Source organism: Nasonia vitripennis, unplaced genomic scaffold (assembly GCF_009193385.2).
Source record: "Nasonia vitripennis strain AsymCx unplaced genomic scaffold, Nvit_psr_1.1 unplaced0244, whole genome shotgun sequence".
Lineage (NCBI taxonomy): Eukaryota > Metazoa > Arthropoda > Insecta > Hymenoptera > Pteromalidae > Nasonia > Nasonia vitripennis.
Genome location: NW_022280023.1, coordinates 516,919 through 539,019, shown reverse-complemented (window position 1 = coordinate 539,019; position 22,101 = coordinate 516,919). Strand labels below are relative to the sequence as shown.

The window sequence follows — 22,101 nt, the reverse complement described above, 5'->3', positions numbered from 1 at the left end:
AAATTAAACTTATTTATTATTCAAATTATTATAATTTTTAGAAAGGATTATAAAAATAAAGAAGTAGCATGCTGATACTAACGGGAATTTTTTTGTGTAAAAGTACCTTAAATTATTTAAATAATCAATTAAACAATTATATTAACTCAGGCAAAAAAAGTTGTATATAATTTGATAAAAAAATTAGTTTAAATATTTATAAAATGACAAAAATTATGCTTAAATTGTAGACAACTTTTTTAAATTAAATTTTTTTTTTGAATTCCCACACTTATTCCATAAAAACATGGGTTTAAAGTAGATCCATTAAGAAAAAAGTGTTCTTTGAAGCCCAAAACTGAAGTCTGCAGTAGCTGAAATAATGAAAATTGTGATTTTTGGCCTTCGATGACCTATTGTACCTGACATAAGGTATTTATAAACATCGTTTGATAACTTTTACAGTATGCTTGAGTTAATATAATTGTTTAGTTAATTATTTAAACAATTTAAGATACATTTACACAAAAAATTCGATATCTCATTTTGTTAAATTTAAGGTGGTGAGGTCTCCTTAACTGCTGAAAGTGCCGGTGAAGTAAGATTATTAGCTTATAATTGCATCAAGTGGTGCCCTCATACTTAAAATAGTATAATTTGTCTCGAATTTATCTTTCTATTTATTCTCAGTTTTTACTGTATTAGATAAAGGATTTACTCAACAAGCTAATGAAACACAATCAACTATCTAAAACAATAACAATACAGTATTGATAGCTGATTGAAAGGGAAATCACTGTTTTGTAAATTAAATTAAAAATATTCTTAAACTCTCGTACACTCTAAACGCCAAAGTTGATAAAATGTACGCTGCAAAGTCAAAATTTACTGATTTCTACTTTTAAGAAGTAGAGAGTGCAAATTTTCAATTTTACAAAAGTTCGAAATTCAATACCGGCATTCAAAAAGTCGAAATAATAAAATTTATACTTTCGAAAGGTAGGAAGTCCGAATTTTCCACTTTACAGAAGTCGAAACATTGCAATTTTTAAGTACAAAGTGCGATTGTTTACTTTACGAACGTCGACATTTTAACATCGTTATTCAAAAAGTTAAAATGATGAACTTTTGACTTTTAAAAAGTAAAAAGTATGCGTATTTTACTTGACAAAATAGATATTTGAATTCTGTTATTAAAAAAGTCGAAATATAGAAATTTAAACTTTTAATAGTAAAAAGTGTGCATTTTTTATGAAATTTGCAATAAAGTTATATCATATTATATTATACATAATGTTAGATGGATATTTACAGTTAAGAAATGTATGCTTAAAATTATATTTTCATTCCATTTTCGAAAGTTATAATCATTTTTACTTGTTAGATTAATCCTAGTTGGATGGTTGGTGAGGAGAACTCGTAATTAAACAAGGCTCTAATATTCTGTTATAACTCTCTTTATTTTCTTCTTATATATATAACTCGGGCGAAGGAGCTGTTGCTTCGAGAGCGGTCGGCAGGAGAGTGAGTACTTTGCAGAGTACGCGTGAATACCTAGCGCTGCCCGCATGGTGGCGCTAGATTAGCCCTGTAGTCTTCTATAGACGGCAAGCGGCGCGAAGACTCGCCAACACTCGCTCCCTTCGGGGCGCTTGTCCTCCTGTACGTCTGCGTTTTTTTTTTTTTTTTTTTTTTGTTTTAATCTCTGAACTTTACTCTGAATTAGTTTCTCCTTGGTTTCCTGTATCTGAAATATGTACAAAAATTCTTATTCGCCTGATATATATATATATATATATATATATATATATATATATATATATATAAATAAAACTCTGAAAATTATAATTAAGTGTGAATTTCTATGTTCAATATTTTATCTCTGAGGTATTTATGAGTATCATTAGGCAGAGGTTTAGTCATAATGTCTGCCACATTGTCGGTAGTAGATATCCATTTAACTCTGATTTGTCCCTTTAGGACACACTGTTTTATGTAGTCTCCGTGTGTTTCTGCCATGTGACTTTTACTACCTGTCTTTTCTCTGATTTGTAGTTTTCTCTGAATTGTTTCCAGATCATCATCAAAGTTTTTCAACTTGTGATTTCCCTCCATCTGAGTGCAGTCCCCTGCAGATTTGTTATCGCACCACAGGGTAACAGGATACATAGTTTTCCCTGTTATATCTCTGATAGCTTTATCCAACGATACAATTTCTTGGCAAGCATTGCTCATTGCCAAGTACTCAGCTTGGCAGGTAGAGAGTGATACGTAAACTTGTTTATAGCTTCTCCACATAATTGAGTCGCCATACAATTTTATTACATATCCTCCAGTTGAAGATGAATCTTCACAATCTCTAAAGCTAGCGTCTGTCATTGCTTCCATATACTCATTTTCTGCTCTGAAAATCAAACCTATTTCTGAGGTTCCTCTGAGGTATCTGAAAATCCATTTTACTTCCTTCCAGTCACTTTCAGTGGGTGACAGCTGTTTTCTTGATAGAAAGTTTACTGCAAATGCAATATCAGGTCTGGTGGCACCTGCCAGATATAGTAAGCTTCCTATAGCTTCCCTATACGGTGCATGAGTTGCTATCTGAGCTTCTTCTGAGTTCTCTTTTTCGAACCTGTCTTGTAACCATAGGTGTTTTCTGTGGCTTACTATCTTTCATATTGAAACGTTCAAGACATTTCTCTATGTACTCTGATTGTGACAGTTTTAATATTTTCTGATCTCTGTCTCTGGTTATTTTCATGCCTAAAAATAATTTAGGTTCTCCTAAGTCTTTCATCTGAAAGGTAGAACATAATTTTTCTTTTATCTGTTTTAGTTTCGTCTGATTGTTGCCTGCTAGAATGATGTCGTCTACATATAGCAGTAATACTACCATCTGATTTTGTAATCTCCACGTGAACAGACATGGTTCATTTATGTCCTTTTCTAGTCCAAGTTCCAAAGCAACTTCTGAGAAGCGTTTGTTCCATCGCTTGGGACTTATTCTGAGGCCATACAAGGATTTTTGGAGTTTACATACTTTATTTTTCTTAATGGATGGGTCTATTTGTATACCATCTGGTATTTCCATGAATATATCGTCTTCAAGCGTTCCATTCAGAAATGCTGTCTTGACGTCCATCTGATAAGCAGTTAAATTTAACTTATTAATGATTGCAAAAGTCGCTCTAACGATTGGCAATCTTGAGACTGGTGCGTAAGTTTCTCTGAGTTCATATTCTTTTCTATCCTTGAATTCTCTGATAACTAATCTTCCTTTGTAATTCGTCTGACCGTCTTCTGATATTTTCCTTTTGAATACCCATTTGGAATCAATGATGTGTGCCTTTTTTGCCATCTTTGTCTAGAGAGGGTCTGTCTACTATTGTCCACACATTGTTGTCTTCCATAGACTTTAACTCTTGTTTTATTGCTTCTGACCATTTATGTTTGTCGTCTGATTCAATAGCTTCTTTATAACTGACAGGATCTCTGTTCGTTCGTGCTATAAAAATATGTCCAAGTTCATCTTCTTCTGAGTGTGTATCTCTGGTTTCTCCAGTTGGAGTAGATACTTGTGGCAGATCGTGATTGGTATTTTCTACTTCGACTACTGCTTCTCTGAGATGTGTCCAAGTTCGTCTGTTTGTCTTGGCTTTTCTTTCTAGACAAGGTCGCTTTTCTGGTTCAGGTTTCTTAGCCTTTGAATCTTCTGAATTTTTGTCAGCTGCTTTTCTCTTCTGATTTTTCTCTTTCTCTGATTTTGAATCTTTTGGTATATCTGGTTGTGTTTTGACAACATCTGTTGATATGTCTAGTGTCTCTGATTTTTCTCTTAGGTCAGTTTTATACACATCCCTATACACCAGTTTTTCATTAAATCTCACGTGTCTGGATGTAATGAATCTCTGAGATTCAGAGTGCCACAAAACATAATCAGTTTGAGAATATCCAACCATGATTGTACGGATTGCTCTGTCTGAAAACTTGTTCGTCGCATTCGGTATTTTGGCATAGGCCAAACATCCGAAACGTCTGATTTTGTCTAGATGCATTTTTCCATTTGGAACCATTTTCTTGATTGGTATCTCTGAATCGATTCCTTTGTGTGGAGTTCTATTATAGATATGGACCGCCACTTCCAAAGCTAGTATCCACATGCTCTTGGGTAGACCAGAGTCTATCATGAGCGCTCTGATTTTCCACTGTATGGTTTTGTTAAACCTTTCAGCGGTTCCATTATGTTGTGGAGTGTAAGGAGGTGCGAACTCTCCTTCAATTTTCTCCTTTTCCATAACTTCTGAAAATTTACCTCCAGTAAATTCAGTGCCATTGTCCGTTCGGATGAAACACACTTTTTCTTCTTTGCCCAGTAAATTTCTTGTAGTTACCAAGAATTTTTCTAAGCAATCTCCAGCTTCACTTTTGTGTTTAGTAGAGTATGCTTTGGCAAATCTGGTGTAATCATCTATAAATCCTATTATGAATTTATTTTCCCCAGGATACGAGACTGGTTTAATTGGTCCCATTGTGTCTGTGTGTATCCTTTCTAATGGCCTTGTTGCTCTGACTCTGACTTCTGAGAACGACAGGTTTTCCATTTTTGCTAGGACGCAAACTTCGCAGTCTGTAATGGACTTGTCGAATTTTACCTTTCTGAGTTTATCTTCTGACTTTTGTAGCAATAGTAAATATTGCAGAGAAGCGTGACCTAATTTGATATGCCAGAGCATTCCTTCGTTCAGCTTCTTTTCTTGTCTATCTGATTTGTTGTTCACATTGTTTTGTAGATATTTCAGCATTTCGTCTGACGAGTCGTCTATGTTTAGGATTTTCCTGTTCAGAATTTGTTCATCTAAGTTTGTATCACAAACTTCTCTCTGACTAGATGAATTTGATTCTTGTACAGTTCGTTCTTGCTGCTTCTCCCTCCCAATCTCAGTCGGATTCATCTGAGTTCCCTCTGATGCGTTAGTTTCATCTGATTCGTTTTGATCCTCAAGATCCTTGATATCTGACTGAGATTGCTGCAAGAACTCGTCTACCGAGACTATGTTAGCCGTGCATGAATACTTATCGTAGACTTCTTGTTGCTCATCTGATTGTTCATGTTTTGCTACGTTTAAAGAAATTATCCAGTTTGGCTTTTCATACGTCCCAGCTAAATACTCTTCGTCTGAATTTTTATCGTAGATTTTAAGTATTTTATTATCCAAATAAATACTCAAACCTACGTCTGCAAAACGTCTGAGAGAGATCAGATTGTCTGAAATATTTTTGGCAGAAATTACATTTGTCAAAATTATTTTGTTATTCTCATTTGATTCTGATTTTAAAATTAAATCTCCTTTGCCGTCTATAGAGATGTTTGCAGATTTATTTTTATTTGCACTTCTGATATATTCGCCTGAACTTTTTCTGAAGTTACTTAAAATTATGCTCTTATTTACTATATGCTCTGTTGCGCCAGAGTCCGCAATAAGTACTAGTTTTGTAGGTGTTTTATTAATTATATGTGTGTTGTTACCTGTTAGCATCGCTTTGACCTTGTATCCCTTCTTCTGATTTCGGCCTGGTGTTTGTATATCGACCTTGCGTTTGAAAGATCCCCTTCTTACATTATTTCCACTACCTCTGACATTATTATAACCACCCCTTCCTCTGTTACCTCTACCTCTGAAGTTATTACTGTTGTGTTTGTGTTGTTATATGTATAAGATTTTACATACCCATCTTTGGGATTGTCCTTATTTGGACAATTATCCCCTTTGTGTGGAGCTACAGCCTGGCAATAAAAGCAGTACCATAGATTGTACTCTTTAAGAGGACAAAAGGCTGCTCTGTGTCCCACCTTATTGCAGCGTTAACACTTGTCTGTGATTATCGCCTGTTTAGCTGCAATTTTTTTTTTGCCTGTCGTCTGAAGGCTGACCGTCTGATTTGCGTCTGTCTGATTTCAGCTATAGTATCAAAGTTTTTATGTCATCAAGGCTCATCTCTGATTTGGTTGCTTGAAGTCTGATAATATTGGCCGATCTGATTTCTTTAAATTTTATACTAACAGCTTGAAAGAAGGCCGATCTTATCTCTTCCTCCGTCAGAGGTGTTTTGGTAATACAATTTTCAAAATCTCTGATAATAGAGTCAAAACGATCGCAAAATTCGTTTACTGATTCTCTATTGTTTATTTTGAGACTATATAATTTTTCTATGACTGAAGAATCGGTAACATTGGCCTCTGCTCGTCTGAACTCTTTGATTTTAATCACTATTTCTAATGGGTCTGATTGTTGAGAATCGTCAAGTATGTCTGCAAGATTATTAGCTTTTAATTCAGCATTTATATTGTCTAACCAAATGTTAAGTGGTACTTTTTTTGTTAATTTATAATTTCTCTTTATGTTTATTTTTGAATTAGTTGCGTTTAGGGCAATAGATCGTCTGAGTTCATTACAAGCTCTGCTGAGGTCGCCTAATGCGCTTGTTCCGTCTGATAAGTTTGTTGAATTGATATTTTTACTAAACTCTGTCTCACTTATGTCTCTGAGTGTGGAACTGGCAGGGTGGATAATTACCTCTGAAGTTAATTTTCCTATTTGTTCTGTGAGTTTCTGTATGACGGTGTTTAGGTTGTCAATATTTTCCTTCATATCGAGTATGGCTACTGTTTGATCTCTGATTATTTCAGCATGATTGTCGAGTATATCGGAGTGTCTCTCGAGAGCATTCTCCAGATTATCCATTCTCCACTCCATTTGTGAGTCAGTAGGTTGAGACTTTCCCTCCATATCTCTTTTTGGGGGTGTACCCGGGGGTGTATACCCTTCTATATCTGAATCTGTATTATAAACAATTTCTCTGATTAGCATTCAATTTTTATTTATTATTTGAACTCTGAATTTTAGGCCTAACTTCTGATTCTGAATTAATTGTTTATATTCTGATTTAAAAACACTTTGTACCTTGGTGGATATTCAAATGATCGTCCACTTGATTTTCGTTGCCTTCGTTGGCCACCTCTTTCTCATTTGATGGTAATGGGTCTGAAAGACTCCAATCAGACATAACGCTTCTGATGTTCTTTTCCTCTGAAATAAAGTTAGAATGCTCACTCTGACAGTTTTCTTTGATTTCTGACAAGTTAGACCGCACTGCAAGTCAAACCAAGCTTGAAAATCAAGCACTAGCACCGTGCCTCCCGGACGCCACACACGGCTCCCTCCCAGTCTAAGTAAACGAACGCAATTCACTTAATAATTTGCGAGGGGGCGATCGCACACGCGTATGTCGTCCAAGAAATCACGAAAGAAAGTGTAATTATCTTTTGATAATTTTAAATTTTATAGAAATTCAAATTCACTGCACCGCCGTTTCATTGGAATTTCTATCAAGGCGTGTTTTTAAAATTTATTCGAGTGCATCTGAACACTAATAAGCCAACAAAAAAATTGAAGCTTTTTGATTTACTCGAATAACTCTGACATTCTGAATAGGAGTGAGAACGATATAACTGGAATTATTTTTCTCTTATTTTATTTATTACATATATACACCGATAGCCAATCTAATCCGTTACGTCTGATTCTGATTAGACCATATATTTTGAAACTCAAAAAGGAGAAAAAAAAATTTACGAGAAAAATCCGTGCGTGTAAAATTTGTTTTGATTCCGAGTTCCACGAATGCAACATCAGAGGAAGGCTTTAGAGAGAAGCTAAAAAGTTTTAACAAAAATGCTTAAACCCTTTTCACCTACTCACCCCGAGATCTGTGCACCAATATAAGCCCTAGAGGGAAGGTAAAAAGTTAAAACAAAGTAAAGAATTTTTTAACGCTGTTAAGTCACGTCTATCTGTGACTAAAGTAGTCTGTTTTTGAACCGTGAGGTGAGCAGACGAGCGTAGCGAGTGTGATTAACGAATAGGCGCGACTTGCGTACTTTAGCAATTTGTGCTATAAAATTTTATACGATATTCGTGACTTGAATGTTTTAGTTATACACGGTGCTTAACGCCCTCGCTAGGCTCGGGTGCTAATTACGCGCCGTATAAAAAAGAACTGTTTAAGTCACTCGTATCTTAACGTACTATTGAAAAATAATAGAAACTTGTCTAATTATTGATATACCTCAATATTTTAAAAATATCTTTATGTATCAAAATTTGAAAAATAAAGTAACAATTAAAACTATCAGTCAAAAAAATATTAAAGAAACAGAAGAGTTTGTGCGATCAACATCGTACAAAAATGAAATAGAAAAAGGAAATCTTTTGAACTATTATGACATTTACAGTAAGAATCCATATAATTTTATAAATAACGCTATGATCTTTAAAATAAAAAAATTCGTAGAAACTAATAAAAGAAAATTTTGGATACGGAAATTACAAGTAACATCAGTTAATAAAGCGACAACTGAAAATCTTAATGGTGATAAAGAAATAGAATCACAGGAATTTTACAAATTGTTAAAATCAAATAGAAGTATGTCCTTCCAAACTATAGTTTTGTATACAAAACTCGATTCAATCTTTTGTGTTTTAAGCAGCGGGTGAGGTAGCGCCCCGATGGCAAGTATAAGTTTTTATACACTGTGCCGTCGGGGAGCAGCGCGACCCTATTATACTTTGAATTTGCTATTTAACCTTAATGCGTTTTATTATCTTTAATGATTTCTTGTCTGATATGTCTTAGATGCTTATGTTTGAGTAATGTATCTTAAAGATTTTAATAGGAACTTTCTAATGATCATAATATTTTGCTTCAAAAATTTCTCTTTTAGCAAAATAATTATGATCAGAAATTAATTTCCGATGATTTCTTAAAATTTTGGTCATGATCAATTTTCATCTTTTAAGGTACAACAATACAAGATATGTCATGATAATAGGTTACAATAAGGTTATCTTTAGCAATCAGTCCAATATACTATACAACGCGACGAATGTTTCCAAAAGATATTAATTATGTGAAACTCTAATAGTAAAAAAAGTGAGAGAGGTGTCCGCTAAGCGTCGCATAGCCTAAAACAGTGGTGTTTTGGAGCTCCGTGGTGCGTACAAACTCTCGCGAATCTGTCTATTGTGCGCGATTGTGTATGATTGTGCATGATCGTGCGTTTATCAAAGAACCTTTGCGCTACCGCTAGTATTACTCTCGACAAAATTAATGTGTCTAATACTTAGGCGCCTAATACCTGCCAAGACTTGACGCAAGCACTCATGTGGATCATCACAAACACGACGTGTGAATCCAGAGATTAAACAACAGCGTGCTCTACATCAGCGAACATCTTGTGACCCTAGGTTCATATCGGTGGACTGGGAACCGGGCATTGGCCAATCGCTTCAGGACATGCAGAAATGCCACAACAGAGAAGATCGAGATCGACCCCGCGATACACGGAAAATCTATGAGCTCGTCTTCAACTTCACAAGTTCTCACCGCTCGAGCTCGTCGATTGTTCGACTCGTACTTCAGCCTCCTGAACGGCAATGCTCTCTCTAAGACCTTATACCCTTGTGTCTTCGGAATGAGTCGACAATGAACGACAAGGTTTTCCTTCTTCTTACATTACAGAGGTTTCGGTCAGCCCTCACATATTTGTGCAACAGCGTTTGCCACAATTAGCGACCGCCACAACAACGACTGCCGGAGCTGCTCCAAAGATCAGCAAATGACACTTGGCGCGCAAGACCATCTAGCCGAAAACGGCGCGTTAGACAACAAGAGCCCGCAAACAAGTTTGCGACGGAACGTCTCATCAAGTTCAAGGATGAGGAGGAGGTGATAGACGTCAACGAAGATCCGACGCGGCCGACCGCGAAGTCCGACCAACCTCAAGCTTAGCATACCCGTGACACCCGGCCACAAATCCAAGCCTACCACTGCCGCTCGCCAGTATCATCAAGACCCTCCCCTATTGAAAATCTTGTGCAAGATCTGAGATGTGATTTTATGAACGATCACATAAGATCTGGTATAAGACCTTGTTCAAGATAGTATACAAGATCTTATCATCGATTTTCAATCACGAACCTATGAAAGATCTTACATAAGATCTTATACGAAATCTTAAGTTTGTGATAAAAAAAATATCTTTATGAAATCTATCTGCACTATATTAAAATTTTATGTTTGGTCACGTTTGTAAAAACCCTTCAAAACTCGTGAAAAAAAAATTAAATCTATTTTACGGTAGAAATGTTCTTTGAACTTAAATCATTCAAGTTACCAAAAAAAAATATCAACTTCCAAATAGTTTTTAACAGTGAAAGAACTTAAAAAATGTCCGTCCGTCCGTTCGTCCTTCTGGATTTTTTTTTTTTGCATGTATTCCACAAAACTTGATGTATTTTATAAATAAAAAACTATATAATGGTATAGACAGATACATATGATAAAAATATACATTCCCACTAAAAAACATTTTAGTAGGAATGTATGATATATAATGTAGTAGGAGACCTTAACAGTTTTGGATCTTAAAATTTATAACCTTCAAATTTTTGAGCCTTACTAATTACGGGTTATTTAAATTTTCCTGTGTGCCGTGAAGCCATTCATATCTTTTCTCAATAACTGACATATTTATATCTATTAGTATAATTCTTATCTCATTTGAATTTTTTGAAGTCATATAAAGTGTGTAACAACATAGACTTAAGGGGACACAACACCTTTAAACCCTGAAAAAAATAACTCTAAGAAAAATTCATAAATTTTAAGTCAATTATTTGAAATTTTTATAGATATATTTAGCATAAATACCTTCAATTTTATCATGCTAAAACCATCATTTTTCCTGCTAGCCCATTCTGGCACTCGGTGCAATAATTTGTGAACTTTTTTACTGCCCGTAGGATTCCAAGTGAACGAATGGTTCTTTTTCCAAAAGAACCATGCGTTCACTTGGAATCCTACGGACAGTGAGCTGAAATCAATAAAAACAACATTTAGAGAAAATCAACTTCAAAGTTTATGAAAAATGTTCTACACACATAGACCTTAACTCTCAGCAATTATGAGGTATATTCATGTATACCTCTGGGTTCTGTATGGCTTTTTTTACCTGCAAACAAAAAAAGGCATTTCATGAATTTTTATAAAAATTTGATAAAAAGGATATTTTATCCTATAATGATAACACTTTATACTTATCTTTTCTTTTGGTTACTGCGTTGAACCTTCAAGTTGGAACTGGTAGACAATTACCAGTCCAACCTTTAAATGTTACCAATCAGGTTAGTGTTACCAGGGTCAGCTGAAAAAGATAAAATAAATCAATATTTCAATTTCATAAAAATGAACTGAAGCAATACAGAGAAGTATACTTATCTTTTTTTCGTAGTGATTACAAGGCCTTTTATTTCAAGATATTTCAGTGCACACTGCCCAGTGTGCACCTGCAGCGTGAGAATCCTCTTCTTGTAATTCCCTGGCTCTTCTTCTGAGGGTTCGTGCTTCCTTGGTGCTGGCCTGGACTTGTCGCTCAGCATGGAAAATCCTCTGGGTATCGGCAGAGTTTGCCCACAATATTAAAACTCTCATTAGAGTTTTGTGTAAAACCTCCAAGACATCTTTCTAGTAATTTTGGCTTCGACAAATCTTCATAAATTGGCCTGACTGCATCCATAACCACAGTCGGAAGGCTGTTCTTGTGGCTGAAGCTTCTGAGAGTTTTCGCGGCTTTGGCTGCTTGCCACTTGCACCAACTGTCGCGTCCTGGTAGGCATAACTAATGCATTGGCTTTGAGTCAGTTGACTGCATGTGATTGAAAGTTGCCCAGATTGCATTATACATATTGTCAAAGGAATCTGGATGACTTCTAATAGCTCTGCCATAGAAAGTCGACAACTTAGTTGGTGACTTTCTATGGAGAGACAACTGGATAAGATGGAAGTTGACGAGGACGTGCTGGTGCTCAATGTTCAAGAGTGTGATTTGATGGACAAGGATGAATTTTATGCTCCATTACAAAAAGTCGACGACTTAGTTGGTCCTGAATTTCACAAAGGATGCAGAGTATTAGAGGTATCTGGAAATTTATGGAGATCAGGTAAAAAAGTGTAAAAAAAGGAGCTGCACGCCGAACGGGGGAATCATCAAACCCTGATGACAAAGTAGTAATTGCGGGGAATTTCAAGAGAAGAATGATGGGGGGAAGATGTCCCAGAGGCAAAACGACTTTGACTCAATTGGACATAGAAAGCGGCATATTTCGACCTAGTCAACAGAAAAACTCTTCAAGTGATTCATCTACCGACTGGAAATCAACAGCAGGTCCGTCGAGCGGAAGAAGAGTCGATGAATTCCAAAACATGGGGGAAGTCAGGCAGGAGTTGATGCATATAGAGGAATATATATCTGATGATGAAAGCTATCATAAATATTCAATGGCCTACCTGCAGAAACAACTGCAGGAGTTTGACTTTGTTTGGAATCCGGATGGCAAGTCGGACATCCAGCCTCCAACTCCAGCCATATATATCACAGAACCATGGCGTCCGGAAAGAGCACTAGTTCCACAAGAAAATCAAATTGAAGTGAAAAGGAGATGGGCAGAAGAAGAAAAGAAAAGAGTGGCAAGTTTATCAAATAATATTATAGAGGATAGATCTTGGTAGAAGGAAAGATGTGCGCCATACAAAAAAAAGAAAATGAACAAAGATAAGACTTTGCATTAAATATTATAAGTGTAAATAAATAAAAAGAAAAAGAAAAGTGGAAATAAAGTGAAGAATAACAATTTATAAACAGGGTAATTATTTAAGTTGAGTGAGGATTGGCCGTGCTTGTGTAAAGAAAAAAAAATTAAGGTTGTTATGTGACGATGGGGTAAATTGGTATATGTATGGAGTGCGTGAATACTGGGTACATCTCTCCTATGGATGATTTGAGATTTAAAATAACTTTATGGTCAAGTGGAAGCTTTTTGTAATCCTTTGTCGTTTTACGACAAAATATTTAAAGAGGGGACGATGTAACGGTCTGCCAGTTGTAACGGGGTTCACTTTCGGGGGAAAACTCGGTGATATTCAACTGGATCACAATCTCTCGATGCGACGGAGAACTCTCTCAACGTCCGTGATTTACCCGCGTTGCAACGCAGCTCGTCACTAGAGCTGCTTCGCGAACGTCGTGTTCACACGTGTGCTACCTCTCCGCACTCTCCTGTGCGGAGCCGGCTTCTCAGTTTTGCGTTGCAACCGCTTGTTGCAACGTCCGCGGAGGCGGCGGTATCCGCGATGAGGACGTAGGAAACGGGAGAGAACAAGCCGGGAAAATAAATCTAATTCCGATTAAAATCAAATAAAATAATGATATATTGTGCGGCCAACATTTTCTCTATACAAACGTGCGTCGAGTCACCTCAATGTCGACTCGGCGTGGAGAGTATCTCGCGAAGCTTACGCGCGCGAACGAAAAGGCCGTTACTCGGTGCCGCTGCATCAAGTAGCAAAGCTGTAGCCGCTGCTCTCTGTAGCCGCTGCTCTCGGTGCCGTTCTCGGTAGGCGCGCACCACACACTCACACACACTCTGCGCCGGTGCTGTTGTTGGCTCACTCGCTGGAGCCGACATCCTCTCGTTTAGCCGCTGATCGACAGGCCGGGTCGTCCTTGCTTCTCGTAGCTGGAGTTGACTTGGACGTCTTCTTCTCGCGATCTCACACACACTCTCACTCTCTCGCACGCTATCGGTCGTCGCTCGATGTCGTCAGTCTCACACACGAGAGCTGACGCGTTCGCACCTATGGCCGGAAGCTATCTCCTCGTCCGACGGACCGCGACTTATACGCGAGGCCCCGAATCTTGCCTCGCACTTGCGCAACATCGCGTTTCAACGATGCGCGAATCTACCCGATTTCGCACCTCGTTACACAGTATAGGGAGAGATATAGGTGTAATAGAAGAATCGACATTGTGTGAGTGGGAGTATAGGAGAGAGGGATTTGAGAGAGGATAGTGTGATGCGTGTGCATATCGATAGACTGTAATCGATGGAGCGGGAGTGCAAGTTAAAGAGAATAAAGACGCCTGCGTGCATCTAATAAGTGAGTGGGATGAGAGAGAGAGAGAGAGAGAGAGAGAGAGAGAGAGAGAGAGAGAGAGAGAGAGAGAGAGAGAATCTGGAGCGGCGGCTCGAAATCGTGCGATGACTTGCCTGCACAATTTCGAGAAATCAGTTCGCCCTCGCGCGCTCAAGAGGCCAAATCCTCTTTCTTTGACAATTAGCAACTTGCGACTAATCTTTGCAGTTGAGAATTGTCTATAGAATTAAATAAAGATATTTGTAGAAAATATAGATGAATTTATATTGCTTAATACCTTGGATTCTGATCCTACCTCCTTCATATCCAAAGCGTTACACATATTTTTCTATTTGTTTACTAAAATTTTAGCGTCATTATTTTTATGATAATCAGTTACAATTCGAAAAAATTAAGGCATAAAAGGCAAAAATTAAAAAACGGAAATTATGAAATTAAACAATTTCTTAAACGAAAATGTTGAATTGAAATATTAGAAAATATAAAATAACAAGAGTTAAGAGTATTTTTGTTTTAAATTTAAAATTTGAAATTTATTCTTTTAACTGTAATATTTTTTTTTAATATTTTCAGCTTCAAAATTTTAATTTTCATTAAAAATCAATGCATAATCTCGTGTTTCAAATCTTTATTATTTAAAACTTTTTACTTACACTTTTATTAGGAATTAATAGTAGGGAAAAAGATCTTAACAAAACTTGAATTTTATTAGTATTGCAATATATATTTCAACCGAGTGACGTTAGGAGTAAGGTAAATCGCGCTAGTATGCAACTTAAATTCTTAGAAATCGAAATCCCCAAAACCCTGGAAAAGCTAGGTACACCAACATTAGTGGTGTACTTGAAAGACGTGAACGGCCACTCAGCGATAAAACAGAGGCCGAACCCACAGTCTAGCGTTAAAGAGAAACTTTATTTGAAGAGGTCGATTCTATGCTAGAAAACGACATAATAGAACATTCGAGTAATAACTGGTCGTCCCCGGTACGCATAATTCGGAAGCCAAACAACAAGTATAGGTTCTGTCTAGATTTAGCGTAGCTTCCTCCAACTTAATTTATAGGTCCAATAAATAAAATATTGTTTTCATATACAGTACTAGCAAAAAATGTTGTCGTAGTTTTAAGGTAGTTCACTTAGGCCATTGGTGCTCGATTCGAGGTTAAATTAGAAAATTAATGTTTCTAAATATTAGGCAGTGTAATCAAGTGTGAAAACTCTAGAATTTTTAGTTTTGTATATCAAAATACTGGTAGAAAGTATTTAGAGCATCAAATATCCTCAAAACTTAGAAAAGTGAGAAACACTGCGCGCATATATAGATATACTGGTAGCATAGAATTGAAACTTTCGATTGCTGTAACTTTTCAAAAAGCACCGCTTGCCCTATCAAATTTTTATTTCCTTGATTTTTATTATGATTTTACATCATGACCTAGTTTTTCAAAAAGATGTAAGATTTATTTTCTTCGTAATTAAACAAAATGTAGACTGAATTTAGACTAAGCCTATGCTTCCCATGTTAGAATACACAACTTCAAGATCCGATATCCTCAAAAATCATACCGCTTAGGGGGTAAAAAATTGTACCATGTTATAGGGGGCACTTAATAGAATATATTCACAAAATTGCAGCAATCTGTAAGAATATTAATTTTTTTCACACTCGCACTCACACATGCGCGCACACATATACAAACCTCACGCGCTCGCGCGCGTGAAGACTCCAGCGTTCGTGCCTCGAACGACGCGGCCCGGATTAGAACTCGGTGTTTCCGGGGTAATCCCTGGCGTAATAAAACAGTAAACGGCCGGCCATTTGGGCCAGCTGCCCTCGCCACCGACGCGCTATCCGGACCGCGCGTGCTCCGTCCCTGCCAATCCGATCGGTACAGGAAGCGGAACGATCGAGCCCTTCGACGGTCCATGTTGGAGCCAACCAAAAGGCAGTTCAACTGGAGACACGACACGAGTCGCATCACAGCCAGCCCTTGTAACGCGAAACACTTCAACTAATAAACACACGCATCCAAACACCAAGTTGTGCGTTAGTCACGGCTTCTTTTTAGTCACCTTACTCTCCTTCACTCTCCAGCGCCATCATCACTCCCAAAGTTCTACTGAAAGAAAATTTTGATCGAACTTTTTGTGTTTCTAAAATCTTGGAAATACGAACAGATGTTTACGCGTACTTCGTCGTACTCATGCGATTGCAGTACCAACCTTAAAGTCTAATTTTACATAAAACTTTTTAAATAAAGGTTGCGAATGAAAAACCGAGTCTGTAGCGCCGTAGTGGTAAGTTGAATGAATCGTTCTAGTAGAAGAACAATTTGATCAGACTTACTGTTTTTCTAGAAGTTTGAAAATACAAAATACTCCGTGGTGAATTTGCGAAGCTTTTGCGCCGACATCCCCTTAATTATTTGACGTGTCATTATTAAACATACTGTTAAATATTAGATGTACTCTTGCAGCTCTTTCTCCCCACCACGCACTCTTCGCCACGCATGTTAGCATGCTCGCACAGCTCAGCTTTTCCCTAACATATCAGCCGCACTTATTTATACACGCTGCAAGCGGCTATCGGATTTTCTCGGATTTCGGATGCGCTCATATAGCGGTATTTTTCCATAATACTTCAATTTTTTGCGTCAACTAGACGACGTGACTTTTTTAATATGCGCAAAAGTTTTCAGGTATCACATTATTGACTTATTGCGGTAAACATTATCACTGTATGACACGCCCTGGCGTGAACCTCGATTTACCGCACGCTCGTGCGAAAATGCACTCTCTAAATCTCGGATTACGCACGTTGTGTCATAAAATATCGAAGAATACTATTATTCTTATTTTATTTTTTTTTTATTCGTATTATATTTTGACTATGCTGAATTTACTAGTTGATCAATTACTTTACCTAAGATTTTTTAACTCTCTCAAAGTTGCGATTAAGTTGGAAAAATAAGAAAATGGCGGCGATTTACGCATCAAAATCACTAAATCAAAAAATTATAAAAATTTATCAGAAAAGTCACAATTAAATGTATCCTTGTAGATTAGTACTTTGCACTCAACGAAGACGCATTTAAATTTGCGTCAAAGACTAATTCATTTCAGTTTTGCCGCGAAGACTATAGTATATATACAGGGTGTTTCATTTTAATCCGACCACGACAAAAAACCATGGAAAAACTAATTTTAACGAAAAATGACCTTAACAAAAGTTGAAGGGGGTAAAGGGGGCCATCGAATGACACAAACACCTATGACCTTGAACTCGATTTTCAAGGTCATTTGAGGGTAATTGTGATTTTTTTAAATAGGAACCTCTATTTTAGACCTTGGAATCGGATAGAGCGGAAAAAATTACGTCGCAAAGGATATTTTAAGTTTGCTTTGGTGACCTTGAGAAGGTCAATTCAAGGTCAAATAACAAAAAATCTGCTAAACAGCTGTTTGTCTGGTTTTATTTTACTGATGTCGAAAGATGACCTTGACAAAAGTTGAAGGGAGCAAAAGGGGCCATCTAATGACACCAACACCTTTGATCTTGAACTCGATTTTCAAGGTCATTTGAAGGTCATTGTATTTTTTTAACGGGAACCCCTATTTTTGAGCTCGGAATACGGAGCCCGAAATGTGATTCCACAGGGTTAAGGGAGTAACAATGGTTCCACCGGCGATTTGCCCGGTCGTGCGCTCACGTCCTGGTGAAACAAAGGTAAATTCCTAACCAACAATGCCAGCCTTATGCCGACATCTCACGACTCGCTTTATCTCTGTGTGAACACAGGATAAAGAGAAGAACGAGACGAGCGACGAAGATGCGACTCCACAAATCCGAGGGATTACCTGAAAACACCGTGACACTATCCCGGCCATTACTGTGCGCACACAGAGCGGTCGAGATCGTTGTTACACGACACATTCGGATCGGCGTAGCCGTGCGCACACGACTTCACCGTACCGAATGAATTCCTAACCTTAAAATCCACCACCTGCCCGTCATACCGCCACCGAACCGATACACCGCAGCCGCGAACACCGAATCATTCTCGTAAGGAAATCGCGCATATGTTCTTTTTATTCTCTCATATATATATATATGAGAGAAGTGGTCTTGTCTTATTTTAAGTTTCAGTATTCTTTCAAACAGTCGACTACAGTCTCCCATAAACTACAGGCTGTTCAATTGTTGCTGAGGAATGATTCATGATATGTTTAAATGAGATTATTCAATTCACGTCAAATTCTGATATTTACTTTCCTTAATCATACTAAGTTTTCTTGTATAAATTTGACTATTATTTTTTTCGGTAATTATATGACAAAATTTAATCTTTGATTTAGATATAACTAAATATTTCCTAGAACCTTGCAAGGCGCATTCAGAGATATTGTTCTGAATTCAACATTCTGTTATCTTAATTGACAATATATATTTTTTTTTTACTACCACTTTGAGGTTATTGCTTTTGAAGTCATTTACCTACCCAAATGCTTCATAAGTTTCCATTCAAGTAAATCAATAAGAATCCACAGTCCTACCAATATATATATATATATATATATATATATATATATACATATATCATGGGTCGCCCAAATAAGGGGAAGTTATAATGAAGGCAAGCCAAAATGAGGGGGAGCCCGAAACAGTAAAATTACGTAAAAATCATTCATTAATAACCCAATAACGAAAGTTAGGGTAAAAATAACGTGAAAAAAGGCATAATTTTAACCCAACAGCCCAAATCGAGGGGGAGCTAATTTCTGAAACGGCGGCGGCGTCAAAGATTTTTTTTAATATAGAGAGATAATGAAGCAACTTGAGTTAAGTTAAGTTATATACTGATCATTGAAAAAAATGTGGCTGTCTCGGGGACAGCTTATAGAAGTGAATACTTAAATAGATGGTGTGGAATTTTGGAAAATTTTGAATAGTTTGGTTGCCAGAGAATCAAATGTATACGAAGTGAGAAATGTACTAGCCTTCGCAGCGGGACTGCAAATGTACATTATAGTCTTCGCCGCAAGAGTTAAAAATACAGGGTGTTTCATTGTAATCCGACTACGACAAAAAACCATGGAAAAACTAATTTTAACAAAAAATGGCCTTAACAAAAATTGAAGAGGGTAAAGGGGGCCATCGAATGACACAAACACCCATGACCTTGAACTCGATTTTCAAGGTCATTTGAGGGTAATTGTGATTTTTTTTAATAGGAACCTCTATTTTAGACATTGGAATCGGATAGAGCGGAAAAAATTACGTCGCAAATGACATTTCAAGTTTGCCTTAGTGACCTTGAGAAGGTCAATTCAAGGTCAAATAAGAAGTATCAGCCTAAGATTGTTTTCCTTTCAATTTTTTTCGTAGAATTATCATTTTGTTATTGTAATAAACATTAAGAGAATAATTGACTTAAGATGTGATTATGCTTTGCTGACTTTAAAGCCATTTTGTAAGGTCAAAAGTGCAAAAATGCAATATCAAATGTTATGTGAAGTCCATATTTATATCCTAACTTTAGCGTTACCCAGGAACAACGACGTGGACGTAATAGGATTGTGTTCCCTTTGGGGTGCTTGATTAGAGTGAGTCCCCTTGACTCTCACTTTTCGGGGTGCCTTATTAGAGTGAGTCCCCTTGCCTCTCACTTTTCGGGGTGCTTAATTAGAGTGAGTCCCCTTGCCTCTCACTTTTCGGGGTGCTTAATTAGAGTGAGTCCCCTTGCCTCTCACTTTTCGGGGTGCTTAATTAGAGTGAGTCCCCTTGCCTCTCACTTTTGCTCAAAATTCAAGGCAGGTGCTCAAAGACACCACCATTTTTTTGGATACACAATTCAATTCGCTGCTGAAAATGTTCTACTGTTCTGAGTAATACAGCTCTTGGAATGTTTTCACAAGCGGTTTTAATTCTGTGGATCATATCTTCCCTTGTTGTAGTTTCATGTTCATAAACAACATCTTTCAAATACCCCCACAAATCGAAATCGGGTGATGTCATATCTGGAGATCTCGGTGGCCATCGAACACCCAAATCTCCACGTCCAGTGCGTCCAATCCACCTGTCACGGTAATTTTGATTAAGATATTGTCTAACTATTCGAGCATAGTGCGCAGGAGCTCCATCTAATTGAATGCACATTCTTGCTCTTGTGTATAAATCTACTTCTTCAAGAAGTACTGGAAGACGTTCTCTCAGGAACTGTAAAAAATTATGGCCATTTACATTTTCATCGAAAAAGTATGGGCCTACAAGGTATCCGTTAACAATTCCACACCAAACATCAAGACTCCAACGATTTTGGTTATCTATCTGCCTGTACCAATGCGGATTAACATTCGACCAATAATGAAAGTTGTGTCGGTTAAGCTCTCCATTGCTTTTGAATTTTGCTTCATCAGAAAACATTACGTATTGAAAAAAGTGACGATCATTAGCAATCATTTGTCGTGCCCATTGGCAAAACTGTAGCCTTAACCTCATATCAGCAGGTGTGAGATCCTGAGTCAAAGTAATATGATATGGATGATAACGTTGACTTCTCGGTATTCTCCAAGCAGTAGCCATAGGTATACCGCTTTGCCTTTGAATTTCACGGGTACTAACGTGGGGATTCAAATGAACCATTGCTAAAACGACCATTACACGAAGATCATCTTCGTTGTAATTACGACGTTCTCTAACCCGTGCTAGTTGCCCTTGTTGAGCTCTACGGTAAATCTCACGAATGGTTGTATGACTTGGATGTCTTCTATCGGGATATCGAATTCGATACAAGGCTGCAGCTTGTCGATAATTACGTCTAGATTCACCAAGAATCAATAAAATATCAACCCTTTCAGCGGCTGGATAATCAGCCATTGTTAAAAATTTATAACAAGTTCAATAAAAAATTTTGTTTTTACCTAACTGAACAAATTAGATAGCTTTCGATGAGTAATAAATTTTAATAGAAAACATAAAGGTCAATGAATGAAAAAGAGAAAATGTTAAACAAATGATATTTGATTAGTTTGGCAAATCAATAACTATTCAATAACTAGTAAACTATTGAATACTAAGTGTAAGTAACAATGAGTAGAGGATAAATTCATATGAAAAGAGATCTCTTATTAGAAAAATTGTCTATTTCAACAATGAGTCGCGGGAAAATTCAACATGAAAAATCATCTTTACAAAATAAATTATTTATTTCAACAATAAATTCAGGCAAAATTCGATGAGGAAAATTAGTAGCCAATTGTGTCCACGTCGTTCCTGAGTAACGCTAAAGATAGGATAAAAATTCGCTTACGAAAACATCCCAAGAACTGAATAGAATCCAAAAAAATGGTGGTGTCTTTGGGCACCTACATTCAAATCTGTACATAATAAAAGTGAGAGGCAAGGAGACTCACTCTAATCAAGCACCCCAAAGGTAACACAATCCTATTACGTTCACGTCGTTGTTCCTGGGCAACACTAAAGTTAGGATATAAATATGGACTCCACATAACATTTGATATTGCATTTTTGCACTTTTGACCTTACAAAATGGCTTTGAAGTCAGCAAAGCATAATCACATTTTAAGTCAATTATTCTCTTAATGTTTATTACAATAACAAAATGATAATTCTACGAAAAAATTGAAAGGAAAACAATCTTAGGCTGATACTTCTTATTTGACCTTGAATTGACCCTCTCAAGGTCACTAAGGCAAACTTGAAATGTCATTTCCGACGTAATTTTTTCCGCTGCTCCGTATTCCGCGGTCAAAAATAGGGGTTCCCGTCAAAAAAATACAATGACCTTCAAATGACCTTGAAAATCGAGTTCAAGGTCAAAGGTGTTGGTGTCATTCGATGGCCCCTTTTGCTCCCTTCAACTTTTGTTAACGTGATTTTTCGTTAAAATTAGTTGTTCCATGGTTTTTTGTCGTGGTCGGATTAAAATGAAACACCCTATATATTTTACCCTTTTTCGCTTCGCTCGCCAATGCCTCATTTGGATAAAATATGCTATGATTAATTATTATCTATTAATTTACTAAATATGCAATTCAGAATGTACTGACT

General features: G+C 36.9%; 2 protein-coding genes and 2 long non-coding RNA genes across 8 annotated transcripts in view; 1 reads left to right on the top strand and 3 right to left on the bottom strand.

Annotated features, from left to right (window-relative positions):
* LOC107981611 overlaps positions 1-22,101 on the bottom strand; it is a 325,738-nt gene that overhangs the window by 67,120 nt on the left and 236,517 nt on the right. The window contains exon 1 of one of the 5 annotated variants that reach the window (XM_031933418.2): positions 1,001-1,011. The exons of the other annotated variants lie outside the window; for them this stretch is intronic. The gene's annotated coding sequence lies outside the window, so the exon portion shown is untranslated. Of the gene's footprint in view, positions 1-1,000; positions 1,012-22,101 lie in introns of those variants that run through there. 5 annotated transcript variants of the gene reach the window in all.
* Positions 1-22,101, top strand: part of LOC116418337 — a 265,518-nt gene that overhangs the window by 47,675 nt on the left and 195,742 nt on the right. The window lies entirely within an intron of this gene.
* Positions 1,682-5,832, bottom strand: LOC116418339. The gene is made up of 2 exons (XR_004228358.1): positions 5,706-5,832; positions 1,682-1,726 (listed from the first exon to the last, which is right to left on the bottom strand). It is a non-coding gene; the product is annotated as an uncharacterized LOC116418339 (long non-coding RNA).
* LOC116418335 lies at positions 6,267-7,106 on the bottom strand. The gene is made up of 3 exons (XM_031933422.1): positions 6,939-7,106; positions 6,552-6,814; positions 6,267-6,466 (listed from the first exon to the last, which is right to left on the bottom strand). The coding sequence occupies exons 1-3, from the start codon at positions 7,039-7,041 to the stop codon at positions 6,449-6,451; spliced, it is 384 nt and encodes a 127-aa protein (XP_031789282.1). The 5' UTR covers positions 7,042-7,106; the 3' UTR covers positions 6,267-6,448.

What these genes read in the sequence shown, in the direction of transcription:
- LOC116418335 (XM_031933422.1), bottom strand. Translation starts at nt 7,041, where the DNA reads ATGTCTGATTGGAGTCTTTCAGACCCATTACCATCAAATGAGAAAGAG. An exon ending in TCATTTGAATATCCACCAAG is followed by an intron (nt 6,815 to 6,938) that starts GTACAAAGTGTT and finishes TTTATAATACAG; the next exon opens with ATTCAGATATAGAAGGGTAT.